General features: G+C 41.1%; 1 protein-coding gene across 2 annotated transcripts in view; it reads right to left on the bottom strand.

The window, feature by feature from the left end:
* RYR3 (ryanodine receptor 3) overlaps positions 1-24643 on the bottom strand; it is a 510816-nt gene that overhangs the window by 231076 nt on the left and 255097 nt on the right. For both annotated transcript variants that reach the window (XM_049104111.1, XM_025473335.3), the window contains exons 11-16: positions 23775-23948; positions 19882-20003; positions 9272-9440; positions 7791-7926; positions 5665-5760; positions 3796-3914 (exon numbers count right to left, since the gene is read on the bottom strand). In XM_049104111.1, the coding sequence (XP_048960068.1) occupies positions 3796-3914; positions 5665-5760; positions 7791-7926; positions 9272-9440; positions 19882-20003; positions 23775-23948 (816 nt within the window). The remainder of the gene's footprint in view (positions 1-3795; positions 3915-5664; positions 5761-7790; positions 7927-9271; positions 9441-19881; positions 20004-23774; positions 23949-24643) is intronic.

Below are 24643 nucleotides of genomic sequence, written 5' to 3' on the forward strand. Positions count from 1 at the left end.
CCAAATCCTTACAAGAATAAAAAAAGTTTATCTGTGACAACATTGACGAGATCTGAAGTAAGAGAGTTTTGGGGGCAAGTGAAAAGGGCATATTTCATTTTTATTATGAGATGCTTCCTCTGTGGGAGAATTAGAAGGTAACTTACAATGTCCAACAATCGTTCTTTTTACCAAACAATAAAAATCAATGCTACTAATATAGTGTGTTTCTTGCCATCAATAAGCCATCTGTTGGATAAGACAAGGCCTGTACACATGGGTGAGCTTCCAGCCAAGGTGAGATGGGAACGGATTCTGGGTTCCTTCCTTTTATTCATGTATCACACCTTCCACAACCCTGTATGAAATGCCTGCCATGTGTAACATATGAGCTTGGCATTGTGGGGGATAGGAGTTGGTCCTTGCCCTGAAGGAACTCAGAATCTGTGAGGGAGATCTATGTGAACCACTGAGGAATGGTGTGCTACGTGTGTAAGATTTGCAATGAGGAGACCATGTTCAACTGGAATCAGAAAAAGCCTAATGGAAGGAGTGGCATTTGAACAAAGTATTGAAGGACAGACAGAATTTTGATGGGTCCTCAAAAACTAAGAAGTGAGGAGATAGGGAGGAATGGGCAAGACAAAGTCATTAAGAGGTTGAGGGGCAGAGTACACTGAGGGGATGGCATGTTGCCGGCGTACCCATTCCTGTCCGTTTCACTCCAGAGGTTGTGTTCTTTCCCTTTTAAAAAGATTTTATTTATTTATTCATGAGAGACACGCAGAGAGAGGCAGAGACCTAGACAGAGGGAGAAGCAGTCCGATGTGGGAACTCCATCCCAGGACCCTGGGGTCATGCCCTGAGCCAAAGGCAGACTCTTAACCATGAAGCCACCCAGGTGTCCCTCCCTCAACCTTTCTGACCTTAATTTGATCATGCTTTAGATGAGTGGCAGTGCTTTCCGTGGCAGGGACAGACGTATAACAAGGGAAAAATCTTAGTGAAGAGAATGCACAATAATGACCACTACTGTATACACTCCTTGTTCCCAATCTGTGATTGGAGTTGGAATTATACAGAAAGGGGTTCCTCAAACCCATGAGATGTACAAACTTTTTGAGAAGAAAAATGTCACGACCCCAAAGACCCTGGATTGGGCCCATAGGGGCCTTCACACTCCAGTCTCAGAAACACTGACTTGTATAAAAATGCCTTCTAATTATGAATTCTTCATGGCACACTTCTGTATTTAGAGAACTATAAGAATAAGAACACACAATTAAAAATATTCTCACAGAACATGTGGATCCCAAAGAACATATTCACCAACCACAGTTCTGAGAAACACTGGAAAGAACATTTAACTTTGGTGAGTAGGAGACCCACCAAAGTCTGGTCCTAATCTGTCATGAATTAGCTGTGTGGCCTCTGGCAAATGGCTTCACGTCACAGGGCTCATGTGCCAGATTTGCTTCTGCCCCTGTCAGGTGGAAGTAACAATGCTACCTCAAGGGGTCATACAGAGAACAAAGGAACATGCAGGTCAACATGAAGGATGGTACCTGGCATCTATCAAATGCAAAATAAATGTAAGCTATTGTCATTGTCATCATTATTGCTGCCACTGTATGAAGAGCCGTGAGGTGCCTGGTGGGACTAAAATTCTATATATTCTCAGGCACCGTCTTCATGGAAAGCTAAGTGAACAGATCAGAGACACTCAAAAACCCAGGACTGACAAAAAGGAGCAGCCAGGATAGCAGAACACCACGCTGGGATTTTCCACGTAAAGAGAAAACGTTACAACAGAAGCCTGGCCTTCACCTTGTTTACAAAGCTACCACAAATAGCCCCTGGTGATGAGGTGACACGGATCTCTCTTCGAAAAGAAAAGTTACCCACTCAGGTAACTTCTAAGGGAAGGCCTGAATTCATGGCAAGACAACCTTCATCCAAAAATCTATCAAAAGGCAAAAAAGGGATATATCCTTGAGGAGGCTCTTATTTTTATTTTTAAATTTATTTTTCTAAAGGTTTTATTTATTTATTCATAAGACACAGAGAGAAAGGCAGAAACACAGGCAGAGGGAGAAGCAGGCTTCCTGCAGGGAGCCTGATGCGGGACTTGATTCCGGGATCCCGGGGTCACAACCTGAGCTGAAGGCAGACGCTCCACTGCTGAGCCATCCAGGCATCCCTTGAGGAGGCATTTATGCATGGAGAACATCTCTCCTGAACTTTCACAACATTGCCAGAATCTCTCAGACAGGGCCTGGCTCTAGAAGACTAAAGACTGCTCTGCTCGTCCACTCAGGTAACGTGTCAGACCAGGTACTGATTTGTCACAAAGTCCCTCGCTCAGTCAGCCTCAGATTTCCCAGCTCTGGAAGAGGCAGAGCAGCAATCGGCTTGCCACCGAGTGACACCCATTAAATGCTTTGCAGCTTCTGGCTGAAAGAAGCCATGACAAAGCTGGTCACCCACCCAGCGTGATCTGTGGTATGATCATAAAGCAGACCCAGGAGATGAGACAAGAGTAGCTTTTCTATGGTCAGAGAGCTCCTCCTGACATCTGCATGTAGCTCATGGCTCAGACCCGTGGTACTTGGGTGCTTATCAGTTACTCTTATTGATCTTCGCAGACAGGAGAGAACATGTTGGTGCTCATGCTGGCCTGACGCCGAGCCCCATGCCTTTTGATTCACCACCTTTGGGAAAGCAGTCACAGGCCCTGCATATATTTCTTTCCATTCCTTGCCAAGCAGCTTCACAGATGCTAAGGACTATGGCTTTTCTGCTTCCTAAGGAAGACACACCTAAGCAACACTGCAGAGGCTTGTTCTCCTGGACCCACCGAGATGTGTCTCAAATGAGCAGTGCCCCCCAATGATAGGGCCATTGACCAGGTGGTCTCTTCTCCACTCTGTGCAAGCACGGCTGCTGCCCCTCACTTCATCTGCTCTTGAAACACACTCCCCTCAGCCTTAGAGTACCCCCCTTTTCACTGATCATTCAGTGCAGTAGCCCCCCATCTGCCAGGCACATGCTGAAGGGTCAGGAAAAACCGTACTTTAATAGACTTTCCCCACAGATTGTTCTGTCTTAGACACAGAATTCCACAAAATTAGAGATGCAGAACTCTAAGGTGCCTCAAAAAATCGATAGCGCTTTCCGCCTTAGTAAATGAAGTGGCATGATCTCCATTGTGCAGACAATATAACTGAGGCCCCACATCACACAGCTGTTTGGGGTCAAAGAAAAGGACTGGCAGTGTCAGGCCTTGTGCTTGCTCATGCAGAGTCACTTATTTCACTTGGTTTCTCTCAGGGTAAATCTGATTTCATTTAATTACAGGCCAGTTGCCAAGGTTTCTATGCTATTTTTATCTGGTATTTGTGTATCTTCTTTATACTGCTTGATATTAGTGGTTCACTACTGAGTTCCTGGACACGAGGGTGGAGGCCAGTCCTGCCATTGGCCTCGGCCAGACCCCAGCCCAGTGCCCACTACCCTCCACACTCCCCCGTCATTTCCCTGGGCCTTGACCCCTCCTGGCGGCTACATGCTGAAGGCTGAAGACAATGAGCTGGGTTGGGAAGCTGGAGGAAATAGAAAACACACAAGACCCAGTGTGACAGTCTGGCTTAGGGTCTTTCAGAGCCTCAGTTTCCCAAAGATTTTTTCTACCCTCTCATATCAAAGCCAAGAAAGCAACCAGTCAACATGGTCTCAGCAACACACACTGGTTATGAAGCAGTGGGGAGGGAAAAGCCAGGTCAAGCCCATGACTGTTTGGGTTCTTCTGACACCCACCTTGTGATTCCGCCCATGCTTATCCAACAGGGAGATGATGGACTTGATGTGGCCCTCTGCTATCAGATTTAAGGCTTCTGGGCTTTCAATCAAGATGCAGTGCAAAACTTCCAAAATACCTGCATGAGTGTCACAAAAATCACCTGCTATGAAATAACCTGCAGAACTGACCATAATTTAGAAATCTAAGTTATGAGTGAAAAGACCATCCTGACGGGACAGAATATTATCAATTCTTTGAATCTATTAAATATTTCTGGCCAGAAGAGAGACTGCAGCCATCTCTGGTAGACTTCAGGAGCCTCTGGGCCTAACTCGTCTGTAACACAGAGGGGAGTTTTATTAGCACTGACCACACCTCCTGCCTTCCTGGACAGACATGGATTTTTTGATGTCAAAATATAGATACACAGCAAATGAAATAATTCAGAGAAAGACAAACACCATATGATTTCACTCCTCTGTGGAATGGAAGAAACAAAACAAAGAAAAAAAGAGGGGGGATACGGATGGGGAGGTTGGTGGGGGCTGAGGGGATGGGGAGGTACACTTCTCTTGATGAGCACAGAAGAATGTCTGGAATTGTTGACTTGCTATGTTGTACACCTGAAACTAATACAATACTGTACGTCAGTTATACTTCAATTAAAAAGAAAAGTATAGAGAAGCAGCTATAAAATGGAATTCTTAATTTTGTCAGGCCAAGCAATACTTAATTTAAAAATACAGGAAAAAGTAGATGCCCAGTTTACTACAAATTCTAACGGTCCTTTGAGAAATTTAGAAAATATTTGGAATGTTCCTCGAATAAGAATTTTTCTAGGAACCATCCCAGAAATTATTCCCATTTTAGATGCATTTGTGTATCAAGCAAACTATACACTCACTAAATAAAGACTGTCTTTGCCCCTTCTCTCAGCATGCTGCATGGTTTTCTGTATTAAGTGAAGGCTTAAGAAAAACTAGCTGGTGCCCCTGTAGCTGGCACCTAAAGGATAACATACTATGATGCAAATAGAAGGGAAGCAGTTGGCCAATATCTTTATTGGTTTTATCAAGAAAATTCTCCTTGATTCTGTGTTTCTTGAGGCTTTTATATATTACTATGAGTTGTAATCTGGCCCACAGGCCTGAAGAAAGTAGAGGCTTGGGAAGACACATGTATAGGTGGATGGTCCTTCAGAGAGCCTTCCTTTGGTCCACCTGTCCAAGCTCCAGCCATCTCTACACAATGAAAAAAGCATCAAACCTTTCAAGCATCCCAGAGAGGAGCCCGCATCTGTCATGCTCATTCATCTCTGAGGAAGACAACTGCTGAGCCTCCCTGTAGCCACTTACCTGTGATAATCACTGTCTGGCTCAAATTCCCTGTGAGTCATCAAGAAGGGTTATAGATATGATGTCAAGGGTGATTGAGGTGGGGCAGGAGGACCAGCACATCCTCCTATCCAATGGTCACCCTTCATTCTGCTTCTAACCAAAACAGTCAGGAGAAGCATGTCCAGAGAGAATTTAGAAACCCAGAGAAAAAGAGTACAGAGAGCAGGTAGGAGACCAGGATCCGGGGTGGGGGGAAGTAATTAGAGGACCCAGGGCATGGGGATGAACACACAAAAGTGAAAAGTAAAACAGAAAAGGAAATCGTCGAAGTCTGGGTTAGCGTTGTTAAAAAAAAAGCCATAGCGGTGCCAGGAAGATTCAGGACCTCTTCTTGTTGGGGTCATTATTTGAGGGTTGTTTACAACTCCATGGAAAACAGAATTATTCGAAGATTCAACTACTTCTTTCCTCCCTTCTTCCCTCCTTCCCTTCTTTAATAGAAAGAAAAAAACCCTTTACCTTCTGCAGTTGTTTCCGGTCAATGCTTACCTGAGGAAGATTCTAGTCTGTCCAATTTGCTGATGAGCCAATCAAGGTTATTAGAGAACTGGGCGCAGTTGTTTCTGTTTCCACGAATGAGAGCAGCTGCAAAGAAGGACATGATTGAACATGTAGGTTACAGGACATGAGGATGGGCATAAGACCTTGGGAAGCTGTCACATACTGTGCCTGTTTCACAACTAAAAGGAACTGAGTGTAACAACCTTCCCCTTCCAAGTGCTTTGATACCATCATTTCTAAATCTGGAAGAGTAAAAATCTACCATTCACTCAAGTAGTCCAAAGAAACCATGTACCAAACAGCTGCCTATGTGATGGTAACAGGGCAGCAGATGCCCTGCCTCTATGAAGTAGGCGAAAGAGACAACAGGCACACAAACTCAAAACTATTTCACATAGCGATAGGCAAAAAAATCTCTGGCTACTGGTTTAAGAATTCCATTCTTTACACTGTTTTTCTCAAACCTACATAGAGATTTGCTATTTTTCAGGGTTTAAGGGATGCATCCCAGTGAAAACAGCTGGAAAGTTTGGTTCAAGTAACAGGCAGATAATAGGGAAATGTGAACCTCTAAAATACCTAAAACATATCAGCAGATGACAATGGTTCCCAAAGTGTGGTTCCAGGACTGGAATGTGTCACCTGAGAGCTTGTTAGAAATGCAAATTCTCTGGCCTTGTCCCAGAATCAGAAACTGTGGGGATGGGACCCAGCATTGCTGTTTTAACCAGCCCTCCTGATGAATCTGATGCCTGCTCCTGCTTGAGACCCACTGGGAGACGACATTGCTAAGGGAGGGATGGAATATGCTCTCAGGTTTTCACCGAGCTCGAACAAGCAACCTTTCCTCCACAGGCCCGGCCTCTGCAACAAATCCACGTAAAGTGGCCCCAAGCTTCTCGTCATGCTGCTGGTTTTCAAAGATAGGTTTTATGGATGCTTGAAAGATATCTGGATAGGAAAAGGACTTTAGAGGAAGGTGGAATTCCATCCAATTTCCAGGTCAGCTGCAGCAAAAAGGTTAAGCACAGGGTGCAGGGGATCCATGGGCCTTACACTACAGTTCCAGCATTTACTACATGTGTGGCCTTAGGTAGGTTATGACATTTCTGAGCATCAGTTTCTTCTGATTTATGACTACATGGGTAGCAGCACCTATACCTCAAAGTGTTCTTCTGTGGATCAAAAGGAGATTTTCCACTGTTTGGCACAAAAAGCTCAGTAACTATTGACAACTATTGTAAAAATTCCTGCTGACTTTGAGTCCTACCATTAAAAAGTATTAGAATTGAAAGGGATTTTACAAGGTCATACAGAATGGTGCAATCCACATGACCCCTGAGACATCGAGAATGGGTCCAATATGCCATCCCTGGCTCCTGTCTGGCCCACTCAACTTTCTATGGAGTTGCTCTAATGGGACATATACTTCAGAGCAAAACCTCAAAACGCTGTTTCATCAACACATCTGGGCAACCACCAGTGGCCACATTTTCACACAGGCCAACACCACCTTCTGAGGCCTTCCTCCCACAGCTTGGTGGTGGGGGCCAGTGTGGTGGTGCTGGTTACCGCAGGCCCTGAGACATCACCCCCCACTCTGCATTGTGAGAAGAAAGGCTGGGTGCCGGACCTTCCTGACTCCCTGCCTTTATCTCCCCACCCCCCACCAAAATGAAATAATGAGCAGGCCACTCCAGTAGGAATCACGACCACCCAATAAGTGGTCAGTAAAAGTTGCAGAGCTGAAAACAGTGACCACCTTCACGGGCAGGTGTCCCAGTCTAAACATGGATGGCGCTGCAAACACATTCTAGTCTTGTGCCCTTGTTTTAAAGAAGAGGGAACAAGGCTCAGAGAGAGCAAGTGACTGTTGAGGGTTTTATGGGTAGTTTTAGCAAAATGGATCACCACCTGCGTCCACTCGCCACTGCCTTCTTGCCTGAAGTGTGGAAAGCATAATGAGCTGCTGGCTAACAGAATAAGTGGCTGCGTGAGACCCAAAAGGTCAACAAAAGGCTTCCAAGGAGGGAGGCTGGATGACCATCAGCCATCCTGTTGAGACCCCCACCCCCTTGGAAATCTTCCTAGGGAGAGGCTGCGTGTGTACTTACCCAGCAGTTTGTACAGAAGGTTCAGGATCTCTTTCCAAGCCGTGCCACTCTCCTCCCTTGCAATCCCCGCAAAGTGTGCTACGCTGTTATAGATATTCAAGCGATCGATGCAGTTTAACACAAGGGCCAACATTCCCTGTGAAGGAGAGTTGGGGAAAAAGTGAGAGCTCCCGAAGAAGAAAGCAGGATCCTTTTATCCTTTCCCCTCTCCGTCAGTCACTTTTTAAAGCTGATCACGCTAATGTGCAAACAGACCTTCCCAGTGCCAGTTTGGGTTTTGCTTTTCTTCTTCAAAACAAATATACATTCTTATGCCCCAGAGACATTAAGGAGCATCCACTGAGTGCGGGGTGGGATAGTGGGTATGCCCCCATGTGTCTGACTCACTCGAAGGACGTTATCGGAAGAGGGAGCATGAATGAGTCTCACAAAAGCTTCCTCTGTGTCTGGTGTGACAGGATTCTGACTCACCCAGAAACTGCCCTTGATGCAGTCCCTATTTTACTGTTAAATCTCAAGTTAGTTCAAGACATTTCATTCGGATGCACAAGACAACCATGCCTGTGCCCTCCCTCTCCCCTGTCAAAAGGGTAGGATTTAAAGGCAATAAAACCAAAGTGGGTCTTAACTGCTTTTCTTCTAAATTACAATACTATGCCTCCCAGAGAAAACATCTGTGTCTAGCTGTTCTTAAGGGGATGTAGTTTCAGTAGCCTTCCAGGCATAATGTCCCCAGGGTCAGTCTGCATGGTCAGGAGACAGAGCAGGGACAGGTCTACATGCCACTAACTTGGGAAACGCCCATGGGACAAGCCCTGTCCCAGGAATGGGGACACTGCAGGACTGTGCCCATGGCCTGTTACTGCCAAATCACCATGTCTGAGTTCAAAGAAGGCATGTGACGTTTCTAAGATCACACCGAGCCAGAGATAGAGCCAGAACTTAAGCCCAGGCCTCCAGAGTCCCAGGTTAGTTCTTCCTTGCATTCAGATTTCACCTCTAGTGCCGCAGACACTCAGGTTTTAAGCAAGACCTGGCTTTATTTGTTATCTTTCAAAACTAAGGTCTTTAGTGATTTCTGATATGGTAGAACCTGAGCATTTATATTTTTCAAACAGGTTTCCTAGGTAGTTCTAACATCTTGTAAAATTTGGGAATCACAGCCAAAGCCATGCTTTAATTGTTGAGATTTACTGAGAATAGATTTGGGACCTACAGGTGCACCGTGGCAGTGATGCTTTCAAATGCAGTTTGGTTCGAGTGCCAGTGTATCCTGGTAGTGTGACCACATGTGCTGGACAAGGATGGTCAGCTTCCAAATAATCCTTTCCTTCCCAGCTTCCTTTCTTCCTTGTTCTTTTGTAAATATGCACATGCAGGAGACAAAGCTGATTTGTAATCATAGGGATATTTTAGCTCTGGGAATTTATCTATTGATCCTCTCACAGAGAGAATCTCAATTTTTGATATTTTAGACTTACTTCTTCCTTAAAAAGGTTCTGTCTGTTCTTGAGTGAGCGGAGCTTGTTCTGCTTGTCTTCATGCTGCATCTCCTCCTCTGGGGGCTGAAAGTAGGCAATCAAGTCCTGTAAGGTCTGCAGGACCTCTTCTATGGGCAGAGCGATGGGGGCAGCTGTGCGATTGTTTCCACTGAAAACACAAGACAGACACGGATCAGACCTGGGCCTTTGGCAGGGACCCCGACAAGCACCCACCAGATCCGGGTTCCTACCTGCCCCCCCACCGGGCACAGTCACTGCTTCCCTCAGCACCCGTTGAGTGACTGACCATACACTGATGTCTGCCAGCCAACAGAGCCACAGAAAGAAATGTTGGATTCGATTTTAAAGACATTTCACAAAGAGAAATGACCCCTGCTGTCTGCCGTACTTTTTCATTTTTAAATAAGAGCATTTTTTAAAATAATAAACTTATTAACATGAGACACTTGGGTGGCTCAGTGGGGGAGCATCTACCTTCGGCTCAAGGCATGACCCTGGGGTCCTGGGATCAAGTCCCACATTGGGCTCCCCGCAGGGAGCCTGCTTCTCCCTCTGCCTGTGTCTCTGCCTCTCTTTCTCTGTGTCTCTCATGAATAAATAAATAAAATCTTAAAAAAAATTAACTAACTCATATTCTTTCAAACTTTCACAGGTGCCTCTTGGAACAGGTTAAACATAAGGTTGGATGGGTTTCTAGCCCAGGGTCTCTCCCTCCCCCTGTATTTCCATTTTCTCTCTTCCTTTATCTCCCATGTTTTTCATGCCTTTGCATGTGTTTTTCTCTTAAAGGTTTTCTGTGTGTGCGTGTACACCCCAGCTCCCTCTTCCGCTGGGAAGAGGAATGTCTCCTCCTGACTTCCTGTGTGCCCTTCCTCCTCTGTCTCAGCAATCTTCCCCATTTCTCTTCCTCTCTGTTTTCATATCCCCCTCTATCTCTCTTGCTCTCTATGTTGTGGTCCTTCTATCCTCAATGTGTGTTTCTGTTCCTCTGACTAATTTTTCAAAAAGTCTTGTAATTAAATCCTATCAATACAGAGACATCACAAACCTCCACAGATGGCAAAACGAGCCTTCATTTTCCCATCCCCTTGATGAGTATGCTGGTGAGCCTTCTGGGGAGCAAAAACTAAGAGGAGGAAAGGGGTAAATGGACCCAGCCCCTGTGAATCTGCATCACTGGCCCAGGGGGCTAAGAATTGGTTGAATGTATAAATAATGTGAGGGTTTTTCCTTGGGTCAATTTCTAAGGAATTCTCCTCTGTGTTTATAGTGTATTTGGTTATATATTAACCTGGATACATGCTAAGAAAAGACTTATCTAGGCCTAAAGCAAAGGCTTAACAAGCCTTAAGAACACTCATGTTATGAAGTAACAATTCCAATTTTGTCTGCAAGAATGCCAAGTCCATGCAATGAGGACAGAACACCAGTGGACTCCAGGCAAGGAGCTCCTTCCCACCAGTATGTGCTCTGGCCTACGGAGGAAATGTTCTGGTCCATGCTCCAGAAATGCTCACCAATGACTATCCAAGATATTATAGGATACAAAGACTGGGAAAGAGAATGCTGTGAGAACATGAGGGGAAGGTTTGGAAATACAAAACCCAGGCAAGAATGACTTCCTGATTCTAGATTCAAGTGAAAAAAAAAAAAAAAATGAATACAGTTTCCCTAAGTCTGATCTAATTAGAGTCCCCTCTGCCTCAACTTTTAACATTTTGAGTTTTTTAGAAACAATGACACCAGTTAAGAGTGTTTGTGTGATTTAAAAAAAAAAAAAAAAGATGAAAAGATAAAAGAGGTTTGTTAGCATTTTTGTAGTTTGAAAGGGCAACCACGCAGGAGGTTGCAAATTCAAGTTATAATCATTGCCATGAATTGCAATGGAGTACCTCTAAGCCACATGTGCTTAATTTTCCACCTAGGAAATAGGAAAGGTACAGTATATTATGGCCAGGGCCCTTCTAGGTCTCATTTTGTTCTGTGGGTTCTCAGGGTTAGATTGCTTCATCTTGTTCCTTCAAGACACCTCAATATAAGAGTTTTCCACTGGACTAAGGCAGATCCTTCCTTTCCTCAAACAGAACACATTCTGCCCACCGGCCTGGCAATGGGGACAGTGGAGAAATAGACATGACCTCTGAATGGCTTGATGATGCTCTCAGTCTCCCTAAAACCTTGAGGAAGAGACCCAGATGTACCCAAGATAGGAACAGGATGGCGTCTCGATTCAAAACTAACTACAACGGTACCCAGCTCATCTCAGCCTTTTCTCATTCCCTACCTTCAGCCACTGCCCCACTATGTTCTCAGATCTTTGCAAGGACTTCTTTTATTTAGTTCAAGTAAGATCTCAGGGGATTCTGAATATTTACCATACTATTACCATAACACAATTATTTATGCATTGTTTCCGTCCTAAGGTTAAACTCAAGACAGCTGGAGAGTATCTACTCGTCAGCAGGATTTCTCAGACTCCCTCACCTCCCACATCATTCATGTGTCCTATTGGACAGCTCCCAGCAACTGACCAGAGGACAATGAGACAGCACAAGCAAACTTTAATCTTTCTTCTTCATTGTTCTTTCTTTTTCCTTCCCTATTCATTTAACTTTAATTTGCTTTCCCAGAAGGCCAACCCCCTCCTTCTGGTTTCCATTGTACACAGCATGTTCTGTGGCTCCTCAAGAAAGATAGGAGATGAGAATCTACTTATAAATTATTTTTCTTTTAGCCTTCACTTCCCAGCTCTTGTAAACTTCTACTATGGATTTTGCAGCCCACATCCATGCTGCACAGGTTTATTTTTCAATAGTCCTCCTTTCTTCTAAAACATCTTGTGGCTTGGAGAATCAAGAACTCCCTCACTGATGGGGGAACATCCTGAACAGCTGAGTAAGGAGCTCAGGAAACCCTCTCTCCCACAAAATAATGATAGAATTGGGCAAAACCATCAAGAACAATTGTTTTAGGACTCTGGAAACTGACCAAAGGCATACAATAAACTGAGAAATAATTTTTTTCAAAAAATTTTTTTGTAATGAGCCTTGGTAAAAACAGTAGGAGTCCATGGTGTTTCAGCATAAAGCTGTTCTCATGCCTTCCTCCAGCTTTAGAACAAAGAACAAAGAAATTTTAATAAGGTGGGGCAGACCATAAGGTAGGCCACACACATGCAGGAAGGACTGGAGAGGAACCTAACTATCCACTCATCTCTGGCTGAATGTGAGGTTTTGTGCAAGCAGAAAGCAAAATCCAGGATAAACACTTGTAAGAAATACTTATAAGGCAAGCAGGTATGCCTGACAAGAAATACTAAGGGAAGTCCTTTGGGCTGACAGAAAATGATGCCAGATATAACCAGAATCCACATGTAGGAATGAAGAATACTGGTAATTATGTAGGTAAATATAAAATATGGTATAAATATATTCATTTCTCTTTTGTGATTATATTTTAAAAACCCAAATGGAAAAAGAAAATAATTATAAAACTGTATTGCCGGGATTTTAACAAAGGAGGATATAATATGCATGGCAATATTATCAGAAGGAGGAAGGTGAGAATAGAATATCGGAGCAAAATTGCTTTACTTGTTAAGTTAGTATTAATTTGAGGTAGAGTCACAAGTTAAATACATACCGAGTTTCCCAGAGCAACCACTAAGAATATAACTCAAAAAAGTAGTGAAAAAAAAAAAACAACCAAATATCTCAGCAAAGGAATTAAAATGGTAGACTAGAAAATATCTAACAAGAAACAAGGCAATAAAAGAGGAAGAAACAAAAAGAACATGAGATATATAAAAATCAGATAGCAACATGGCAGACATAAATCCAACAATAATTACATTATCCATAAATGGATTACATGCACCAATAAAAGGAGGAGACTATCAGAATCTTCTTTAGAATAAAAGATTCAATGTATGCTCTCTATAGGAAACAGTGTATAGATCCAAGGACACAAACAGGTTGTAAATAAAAGGAGTGAAGAACTTATACCATGCCAACAGTAACCATAATCTGCCATGTGAGACCTCTGGAGTGGCTCTACAAAATAGACTTGAAGATAAAAAAATGTTCATAGGGAAAAAAGGGAAACATTTTCTAATTATAAAATAGTCGGTTTATCAGGAAGATAGATTTATTAGGAACATATAGCCACCCAACAACAGACACCAAAAATAAATGAAACAAAAGTTGAGAGAACTGAAGAAGAAACAGGTAATTCAACCGAATGGTGAGAGATTAAACACCCTATTTCTCAGTTAATGTAATGTCTTCTAATGTAACTATGTCAATAAAGGGCAAAATCATATGATGATCTCAAAAGACAAAGAAAAAGAATTTGCCAAAATCTAACACATTCAAGATAAAAGAAACCTCTTACTCAACCCAATAAAGGGCAACTATAAAAACCCTAGAGTGAACATCATTTTTATAACCCAAGAAGGAATATTTTCCCACTAAGATCAGGAACAAGACAAGGGTGTCTGTTCTTTCCACTTTGATTTCTCATTATAGTGGATGTTCTAGCCACTGAAATCACTGAGGGGGGCAGAGAAGAAAGGGCATCCATATAGGAAAGGTAAAAAAAAAAAAAACTTTGTTTATTCACAGATGATATGATCCTGTATGTACATAAAGAATCTACACCAAAAAAAAAAAAAAAAAAAACAAAAAAACAAAAAAAAAAACAAAAAAACAAAAAAAAAAACAATAACAACAACAATCCACTAGAATAAAAATTTTTGGTTAAATCACAGGATAAATGATTGATATTTAAAAAGCTCAATTTCTATTCCTTCAGCATTATGTATGCAGTGAACAATCTGAAAAGAAATTAAGAAAACAATTCCATTTGTAGTGGCATCAAAAATACTTAGGAATCGATTTTACAGAAGAAGCCTAAGACTTAAACCCTGAAACTGTAATATCTTGCTGAAAGGAATTCAAAAAGAGTAAATAAATGCAGAGATATTACATATTCATGAATTAGAAGTTTCAGTATAATAAGATAAAAGTTCTCCCCCCAAATTGATCTAAAGGTTCATGCATTCTCTATCAATATCCTGGCAGGCTGTTTTGCAAAAATTGACAAATTCACCCTAAAATTTATATGGGAATTCAAAGGACCTAGAAAAGCCAAAATAATTGAGAAAAAGTACAAAACTAGAGGATTCACTCTATCTGATAACAATACTTACAAAGTTATGTTCATCAGGACAGTGTTGTTTGGTATAATGACAGGTAGATAAGCTGGTGGAATAGAATTGAGGGTCCAGAAATAAACCCTTAAATTTATGGTCACTTGACTTTTGACAGAGGTGTCAGGGCAATGTGATGGGGAAAAGGACAGCCTTCCCACAAATCGTGCTGGAACAGTGAGGTATCTATATGATCCATTAAAAAAAATTTCAATTATTAGACCATATCCAAAAATTGATTCAACATGGATCACAGACCCAATGCAAGAGTTTGAATTCTACAACTTTCAGAAGAAACACAGGAGAAAGTCTGGGTGACTCTGTGTTGGGCAAGAGTTCCTAGGACACTCGAAGGCACAATCCAGAAACAAAAGTTATATTAAATTAGACTTCACCAAAATGAAAACTTCTGTGCTTCAAAATACATCATTAAGGAAATGAGAAGAGCCATGAACTTAGAGAAAATATCTGCAAATCAATAAAAAACTTGCAACCGGAAGATACAAAGAACTGTTAAACTTCAGTGTGAAGACAAACCATCCAACTAAAAAAAAAAAACAACAAAAAAAACCCAACCAGGCAAAAGCCTTGATTACATTTGACTAAAGAAGATATATGAATAGCTAATAAGCACATGAAAAGATGTTCAAAATCATTAGTCATTTTGGAAATGCAAATTCAAACCATAACAGCATACCACTTCATAACCACTAGTGTGTCTACAATCAAAAGTCAGACAATAGGGATGTGGAGAAATTAGAACTTTATGTATTTCTGAGTGGAATGCAAAATGGCATATCTTCTTTGGAAAGCAGGTTTTCAGTTTCTTAAAAAATTAAGCATACCTAAATGTCCAGTGGTGGATGAGTGGATAAACAAAATGTGGTACTTATATACACTGTAAGGTTACTCAACCTTAGAAAGAAATGAAATTATGACACATGCTACAATATAAGTGAGCCTTGAAGACCTTGTTAAGTGAACTAAGCAAGGCGCAAAAAGACAAATTTTATATGATTCCAGTTAAATTAGTCAAATTCATAGAAAGGTTGAATAATATTTATCAGGGGCTGGGGTGGAGGTGGAGAAGAATGAGGAGTTATTGGTTAATGGGTATGGAATTTCTGTTTGAAAAGATGTAAAATTTCTGGAGATGGGCAGTGGTAAATCTGAATTTAGTTAACATCATTAAATAGTACACTTAAAAATGGTTAAAATGGTAAATGCTATGCTTTGTATATTTTATCATAAAAATATAAAAATGTTAAACAAATTACGTATGACTTTGCAATCCCACTTTCTGGTATTTATCCAAGACAAATTGAAAAATACATATCCAGAGATTTTTACACAAATATTATGGAACCAATACTGATAAAAAGCAAAAATAGAAAAAGCCCGTGGTTCCTCTACTGACAAACAGAATGTGAGTTGTATCTATACTTATCTCTCTCTCTAGACAGATCTCTCTCTATAAGCACATGTGCACACACACACATATATACAATTATATATATATACATCTGTGTATGTGTACATGAGATATTCATACACACACTCTTCTGCAATATAAAGGAACAGAACCCCATTACATGGGGGATGAACCTCAAAAATGTTATGCAAAGGGAAAAGGACAGGATCGAAAGGCAATATATTGTATAAATTAACTTATAAATGTATTAAATTGGGACCAAAGCCAGATGATTGGTTGCCTAAGGCTGGGGGTGGAAACTAATATATACTGCCATAGGCATAAGGAATCTTTTTGGGTGATAGAAATGTTTTAAAAGTGAATTATGGTGATGGTTGCACAGCTCGGTAAACTTATTAAAATTCACTGAGTTCCACACTTAAAAAGGAAGAATTCTACAATATGTAAATTATAACCCAATAAAGCTGTTTAAAAATGATTTTCCTACTGTCAGGTACGTAACTCCCACTGACTTTCTAAAGTAATAGCTTTATTAAAATATAATTCACATATTACACAATCATCTATTTAAAGGGTACGATTCAGTGGCTTAATGGTTTTGAGTATATTCATAGTTTTGTAACCATCGCCTCAATTAATTTTAGAACTTTTTCATCAGCTTCCATCAAAATCGCATACCCATTAGCAGTCACTCCCCCTGCCCACTACAACCACTGTAGCTCTAGGCAACCACTGATCTACATATTGTCTCTATAGAACAACTTATTCTGGATATTTAATATAAGTAGAATCATACCATAAACAGCACATATCAGTATTTCATTCCTTTTTATGGACAAGTAATACTCCATTGTATGAATATGGCACATTTTAGTAATCATCAGCTGGTCATTCGGGTTGTTACCACATTTTGGCTATTATGAAGAATGCCATTTTGAACATTTGTACACAAGTTTTTGAATAGACCTGATTCATATCTTTTAGGTATATAACCTAGGAGTGAAACTGTTGGGTCATATGGTAACACTATGTTTGACTTTTTGAGGAATTTCCAGGTGGTATTCCAAAATGGCCGCAACATTTTACATTCCCACCAACAGTGTATGAGGGTTCCAATTTCTTCACATCCTGTCTCACACTTCTTAAGTCTTTTTAATTATAGCCATCCTAGTGGGAGTACAGTGTTCCCTCACTGTAGTTTAGATTTGCATTTTCCTCATGGCTAATGGCATTGACCATCTTTTCATATGCTTATTGGCTATTTGAGTATATTTGGAGAAATGTCTATTCAGATCTTTGCCCATTTTGTAAATTGGTCCATATGTCTTTTTAAGGTTGAGTTGTAAGAACTCTTTATTCTAGATACAAGTCCCTTATCAGATATATGACCTGAAATATTCTTTCCCATTATGTAGTTTTTTTTTTTTTAAATTTCTTGATGGTGCCTTTGTGGTAAAAAAAAGTTTTTAATTTTTATCTAGTCCAGTTTGTTTATTAAAATATTTTATTTATTTTTTCATGAGAGACACAGAGAGGCAGAGACACAGGCAGAGGTAGAAGCAGGCTCCATGCAGGGAGCCTGACATGGCACTTGATCCCGGGTCTCCAAGATCACGCTCTGGGCTGAAGGTGGCGCTAAAATGCTGAGCCACCCAGGCTGCCCGATCAAGTCCAGTTTATATGCTTTTTGTTGCTTCTGTTTTTGGTGTCATATTGAAGAGACCATTGCCTAAGCCAACATCATAAAAATATAAGCCTATGTTTCCTTCTCCTGGTTTTTAAAGTTTTAGGCCTTACAATGAGGTCTTTGATCCACTTTGAATTAATTTTTGTATATGTATGAAGCAGGGACCACTGACTTTTAAGTAAGACACATGGGCAAGGTTTTAGAGAACTGAGAGGCAAATAAATAAAGCTATCCAACCTCTAGGGTAATGGTTCTGGCAATAGTCCAGACTTCATGAAAAATTCATGTTTGCACATAGCTATCTTTTCTTCATATACGAAGCTATTTATTCTAATATGCTTTCTCTGAAGAAGGGGAGCAGGTCTGGACATCATGTGACATAGAAAGGAGGAAGTACTTTGTTTAGGGATCACAGGAAGCCAGTGGAATGGCTGACTCACAGGCCTTGGTTCCATTCTGTGGTAGTAACACCTCATTGTCTACTTTCCTTTCTCTTTTCTCTGTTTTGGTAATGGGACGCCCTCAGTGGTACTGGGAACACAGCATACCAATCAGAGGTTATAGCTCTCAATCTCTGCAGCTAGGTGTAGTCATGTGATTGGTTGTAGCTAATAGAGTACAAGAACATGTGACCTACTTCTAGGTCATATCTTTAAAAAAAAAATTGCTTACCTTCTATCACTTCCTATTTCTTCCCTGTATCAACCCAGCCCCCTACCCACCATTTTTTTGTTTGTTTCTCCAGTAAAGACCTGAGAAATGGTGCTAGTACAAGCTACTTTTGATTATATAGATGAAGAAAACATACAGTGGTGTCAGTGAGTTGAATATTAGAATCCCCTGGGGAGGTTTAATTAAAACCTGATGTTTGAATCCTACCACAGGGATTCTAGAGATCTCTTTTTTAAAGCTTTTTTTAAGGTTTATTTATTTGAAAGAGAGAGAGAGAGAGAGCACGTATGAGTGACAGCAGGGGTGGGAGTGCAGAGGGAAAGAATCTCAAGCAGACTCCACATTGAGCTCCAGTCTCACAACCCTGAGGATCATGACCTGAGCTGAAATCAAGAGTGGATGCTTAACCAACTGAGCCACCCAGGCACCTCCTCAACCACAGAAATTCTAATGCAATTGGTATGAGATGCCATTTAGGCATCAGGGTGTTGAAAGCTCTCCATATGAGTCTAACATATGGCCCAAGGTAAGACCTCTATTCCAGGACAATGGTTTGTCAATTTTCACATGCTTCAGTATCAACTGGAGCACCTATCAAAACACAATTTCCTGCAGTCTTACTTCCCAGATGTCTGATTAGGTCTGAGGTGAAGCCTGAGGATGTGCATTTTTAACAGGTTCCCAGGTGATGCTGCTGTGATGGCCAACAGACACCCTTTAAGAAACTGTAGATCTCAGAGCAGCAAGATAGAAGGAACCTGAGCCTCAGCAGCCTGACCTTGCCTACCCTATACTTTTACTAAGAAGAGAAATAAATGTATCTGGAACTGCAACAGCAACTTAGCCTATACCCTAGCTAACACATTGCTTAGATCACAGTATTCCAACAGGAAAAGTAAAGGTCTAAAAAACGTTTCTCATTTCATGCAAATTCACACACACAATTTAAGCCCCCTGGCTTTAGAGATATTTTCCTACAAAAGAAGGATGGCTTGGAACACTGCACTGTTTACAACAGAATCCATCTCTCATGGTAATTGGTGAACACAATCCACCGGGTTCTGCTTTGGCAGCATTATTTAGGCATTGAGGGGATTATGATCCAAGCAGGCAGTTCAGTTACTTTTCCCATTTAAGTCCCAGCCATAGGTGGGTCACCCAAGGCTTTTAAAACAAATCCACTTGGATCAAAACCATAGCAACCATTCTGAATGATGTAGAAAGCTTTTCTAAAGAGCACAAAATAGCACAAAGGGTATAGATCCAGTTCTCCCCTCTTCACATACTAGTACAAAGGGGACTTAAAGTGCTTCAGGCACTGTTCACTTAATTTTTGGGAGGAGATCTTGGGTATTTGATGACATCAAACTGAGCCCCAATGGGGCTTCAGCACTTGTTGGGCAAAGGGTGAAGCTGGTAGGAGGTCATTTACTGAGAAATAAGATTCAGTCTCAAGCTTCTCTGTGGTAAAACTCTTTGCCGGTTTTTCATAATTTCCTGAAAACTTACGGTATTAAAAGGGGGTGGGTAGGTGGTATTGGATGGCTGCAGAGTAGAAACTAACAGATAAAGGGAAGGAGGCTCTGTACCTTACAAACTGGCTGAATAAGGCGGTCGTGTTCCGGATGATCCGAGCAGCCTGGGACTCCTCACGTTGGCATCTCTGCAGTGTTAACCCATCATCCATGTGGCCTTCCTGATGGAGAATGACCTACCCACAGAGCAAAGGACACCAGGCCCAGTTACACGTTACTCCATAGCTGGACAATCAACATTTCTTGCAGTATTTCCCTCATCCCTCGTATTCCTTCTCCCCAACTGTGTTTCCCTGCGTCTGCTTGAAAATGGGACATTAACAAAGTTATTTCGCCCATACTCCTTACTACTGACATACGAATCATTCCTGAGACACAGTGCTTTGATGAAGGTAAAATTTTATGTGCCTCCATGGTATGAGTTACAGTAAATTCCTTAGGCTTAGATGGCCAATTTGAAAAGGTAAAAACATATAACAGATTTTTCTTTTGAAATGAATGCAAAACTTTACCCTTGGAAATGGGAAAAGTCACTTTGTTTAGAGCCTTTTACCTCTAGAGATAAATTGAGGGAAAAAAGCAAGTTAAAGAAAAACCCTCCACTGGGATCAGGCTTGGATTCCTCTCCTAAAGGACAGCTACTGTCGACCGTAGAACTGAGGAAGCAGCTCAGTGTAGTAATTTACTTCTTATGGAAGCTAAGGAGGGCCTTGGAAGGCACCGGTAGTAGTTGATGTGAGTTCTAGTCCTACTCTGTGACTTCCCAGCTGTGTGATCTCAAGCAAGTTTCTTAACTTCTCTTTGCTTCACCTTCACCATCAAATGGAATTGTAGGGTCGTTTGGAGGATTAAATGATTTACATATAAATTACGTAGCATGTTTCCCAGAATCTAGGAGCTCCTCAGTGAATGTGTTATTAAAGGGTAGTATATTACTGATCTCAAATCAGTCATTTAAAAGCTAAGAATGCATACTGATCACAAAGTGACATCAAGATACAATTTTTCAGTAGGGCTAGCTGCTTTGGATACGGAGGTCAGTTTTTTTTTTTTTTTTTTTTTTCCCCCTTGAAAGGGTCAAGTGCATGTGGATATTAACTGGGATGGCTTGAATCTAGTTTAAGTCAGAGTTAAATCCCTATTCAAGTTCCTGATAGGATTCTCTCTTGAGGTGAGTTAAGTGAAGAGAGACCATCTGTAGGTCCTGGGGTGTTGGGTGGGAATCAATGACATAAAACATGTAGCTCCAGCAAATATGTTTAGAAAAAGGGTTTCTGGTCTTTCTGGATTTTAGCTCGAAGAAACTTCTTTTCCTTTCCACATAAAAATCTCTTACTACTTATTCTTCTGAAATTGTGTCCTAATATAATGAATTCATAAAGGAAGTAGAATACTGGCTTGCAAAAGTTTATATTCAGTTTTGACAAAAGGCCTTGTACCCCATCTGCATGTTGTAGCTTAAGTGTTAGCCAAGGACACTCCTCGTATTGGATTCACCAGCTGTTTCAGAACCATTGTGTCAGAACTTCTCAGCAACTGTTTAACAACGGTGCACTGAACATTGCCACTAGGTTTACTTTGGCCTCAGTCCCAGTGTTTGGGTCCCTAAAGACCAAAATCCTTAGATTTTGCTTGTTCAGATAACACATTCAAACTGGTCAGCCAAACACGAAGTAATGACAAATGGGGGGAATGCAGCTGTTAGAACACTGTTATTATGTGCCCTATTGATCACTGCAGCCCACTTCTTTTTCTTTTGGAGGATTTCCATAATTTAAGAGAAAACAGCAGAATCCCAAGATGGGAATGGGAAAGAAGATGCTTCCTTTAAAGTGAGCTACCATTAGGTTTTTCACGGTGTTTATTTTCCATTGGTTTTTCTAGGTTCCTGTTTTGTTTTATAAAATCCTTAATATAGATTTGAAAATCCTTTTTATTTTTAGAAAGAAACTTAACCTGCTCCTCACAAAATAGAGCAGGGCAGCCCTGTCAGGGGCCAGACATCATGACATCATTTAGGGTTTCCAAAAGGACCTACCAAATTCACATGTACATTGCAGTTGTTAAATGAATATACAGACTATGGTCCTGGAAGAGAAAGGCAGGGAAATGGGAAACTACAATTATGAAGAGTAGAGAGAAAATAAATAACAAGCTACACTGACTACATTAGATAAACCCAATCCCTTCATCTATAAACAATGATCGAAACTGGATAAAATACCAAAAAAACAAACACACCAAAACCAAAAGCATGTGAAGGCTTAAAAAACCAGGGCTCCCAGGACAGGAATGGTAAAGATCCCAGCTAGAATGTGAGTGTACTACGTGAGCCACAACTTGGTCTCCACTTGCCCCTGAGCATATTTACTGAGTTACAGCACCAAGGAATAAAGTTTTGTGTTTGCTTCATTGGGCTGGAGAGACAGATGAGAGATAAGGTCAGCCAGCGTTTCCGGGACTAATGGGGCTTAGGTTCTTGAGCAGAGGAAACTGTAGAAACATGAACCAGAAATTCTATGCAATTTCCCCTTAAGCTGACCACGAGTGGGCTGTGAAGCCAGGATAGCAAACAGAAAGCCTACAATGCTTCTCTGGTGGAGAGCAATGCAGCAATGTCAAGAGCATGAGAGTCCTAGGGAGGCCAAGGTTAGGGTTTAAGGTCCCTCAGGTTGAAACAGCCCTTGAAAATTTAATAGGCTTTCAGTTAAATCCCAAAGATGGGATTAAATCCCAAAGGGGCTCTACTCCAGGAGTATGAACTACTCCTGGAAATAAGGGCAACCTGAAGATAGATGCCCAAAACCCATCTATCCTACTGGCATATCAAAAGAAAATTAAATCCTCTGTAGAGTACAATAATATCATCTAGAGTGTCACAGTTTTTCATAGTTTTGAAGGTAATAATGACATTTAATGAGGTGAAATTTGTGGATCTTGGCTCTAACTCTGGATGGGAGGAGACACACTAAAATGACCTTGTCAATGATGCCCTGGTTGTCGAAGTTTTCAATGTGTTTTTTGTTTGTTTGGTATTTTATCCAGTTTTGATTATTGCCTATAGAGGAAAGGATTGGGTTCATCTAATCTAGTCAGTGTAGCTTGTTATTTATTTTCTCTCTACTCTTCACAATTTTAGTTTCCCATTTCTGGATACTTTCCTGGTATGTTTTACTTTATACAAAAGTAAGACATTGCCTTATTGTTTTCTCCCAACATCCATTCTTACTAATAGCTAGTACTTTCTATCACTTTCATAGTAGGCTGATAAACCAAGCTACAGTGTACAATGGCTTCTAGAACCCCATTCTAGGCTGCCTTGACTACCATACTGGTACTGGTAGAGTTTTTCCAAGAAAAACCATGCCCCTGGCATCTATTTTCTGATTCCTGCCAAAAGAAACTCTATTACAGCAACTTTATGGTGAAAAGACATTGTGTGTATCCAAGCCAGTTTCTCACTGCACCTCCGCTGCAGTGACGGACCTCAACTCGGAGTATACTCTCTGTAGATACAGCATCAATGCACGGTATCTCCTCTTTCTGCATGTTGGTTCCTGTGGGCTTGTCATGCAATCTGCATTTTCTCTGTAGCAATTCTATTTAGTCTCTATATTATGAAAATCACACAGTAACTCGATTATCCACTTAAATAAAGAGGCAATGGTGTGAATAATCCAACGGTATGCCACTTCACATTTTAAAGTGTGTTGAACGCTACCCCCTCCTCACAGATTTGCCATGTATTTAACTTTTTTTTTGTACTGAATACTGGGTCAAAACAACTAATTAGGCAGTACAATCTGTCACAGAGTAATTCTACAGAATAGCAAAAATAGTAAGAAGTAAATCTACATCATGTTCGCCTGGTTCTCATAATCACTTTTCTTGCCTAGTTGCTTCTAGTTCAGTATAAAACAGTTCTGGGCACACTTCCTGACTCCCACCTTTCTCTTCAGAGGTCCAAGGCGGGGGTTCTTGGCATCTTGTGCTTTGTAGGTCACCCACAGACCACTGGCCATATGCTGGACAAAGCAGATGGAATCTCCATACTTGATTTCTGGAACACCCATGCCTTCTATATCTCGTTTGTGACTGGAATCCAATTTCTCCTTGATTTCCTATTTCACAGAAAATGAAACACAGGCATGTCTGATTAAATAGAAATGCAATATACACAACAAATCACTTATGCAGAATTTGTAAGCCACAGAGCCCATTACCAAAATCTTCATGATGTGCCCGTCCAAACCAGGATTTCGGAAAGACTTGTTTCCCTTATCTGCTGTTAACTGTAAAGTAATGGATTCCAAGGTTCAGCCACTTTAATAATTGCTTAAATCCATGGGGAAGGGAGGCAGCTGGTAGGATTTCTTTTTAATTCTGATATGTATCCATTATATTTTCTATTTTCCTCATCCTCACTTAGGCCCCTTAATAATAATCAACACTTTACTGGGCAATTACCTTATTTCTCAAGTTGTATCTTCTGTAATTTTAAAGCTTATCTGATACAAATTCTCTGACTCAAGGCTAAAAATGTGTCTGTTAACATCATATAAATGCCTTTTACAGGAATCGGCAGAAAAAGCCAACCCATGGATCAGGTAAGGGTCACTGTCCCACAGATGTAATGGGGTAATCAGTGTACCTTTCTTTCACGGCCTCCTCAGGTGTGTGCTGAAATCAGTGGTTTTCATTCTTCAATGGCTACTGTTTTGCTACACCTTTCCTCCAGGATGTAAAAAGGAGTTACTTTGCGTGTGGGGTGTCCACTTGGGGAGAGGCTGAGGTGCTTGGCACAGAGTGAGTCAGG

This window comes from Canis lupus, chromosome 30, assembly GCF_003254725.2.
Source record: "Canis lupus dingo isolate Sandy chromosome 30, ASM325472v2, whole genome shotgun sequence".
Classification (NCBI taxonomy): domain Eukaryota; kingdom Metazoa; phylum Chordata; class Mammalia; order Carnivora; family Canidae; genus Canis; species Canis lupus.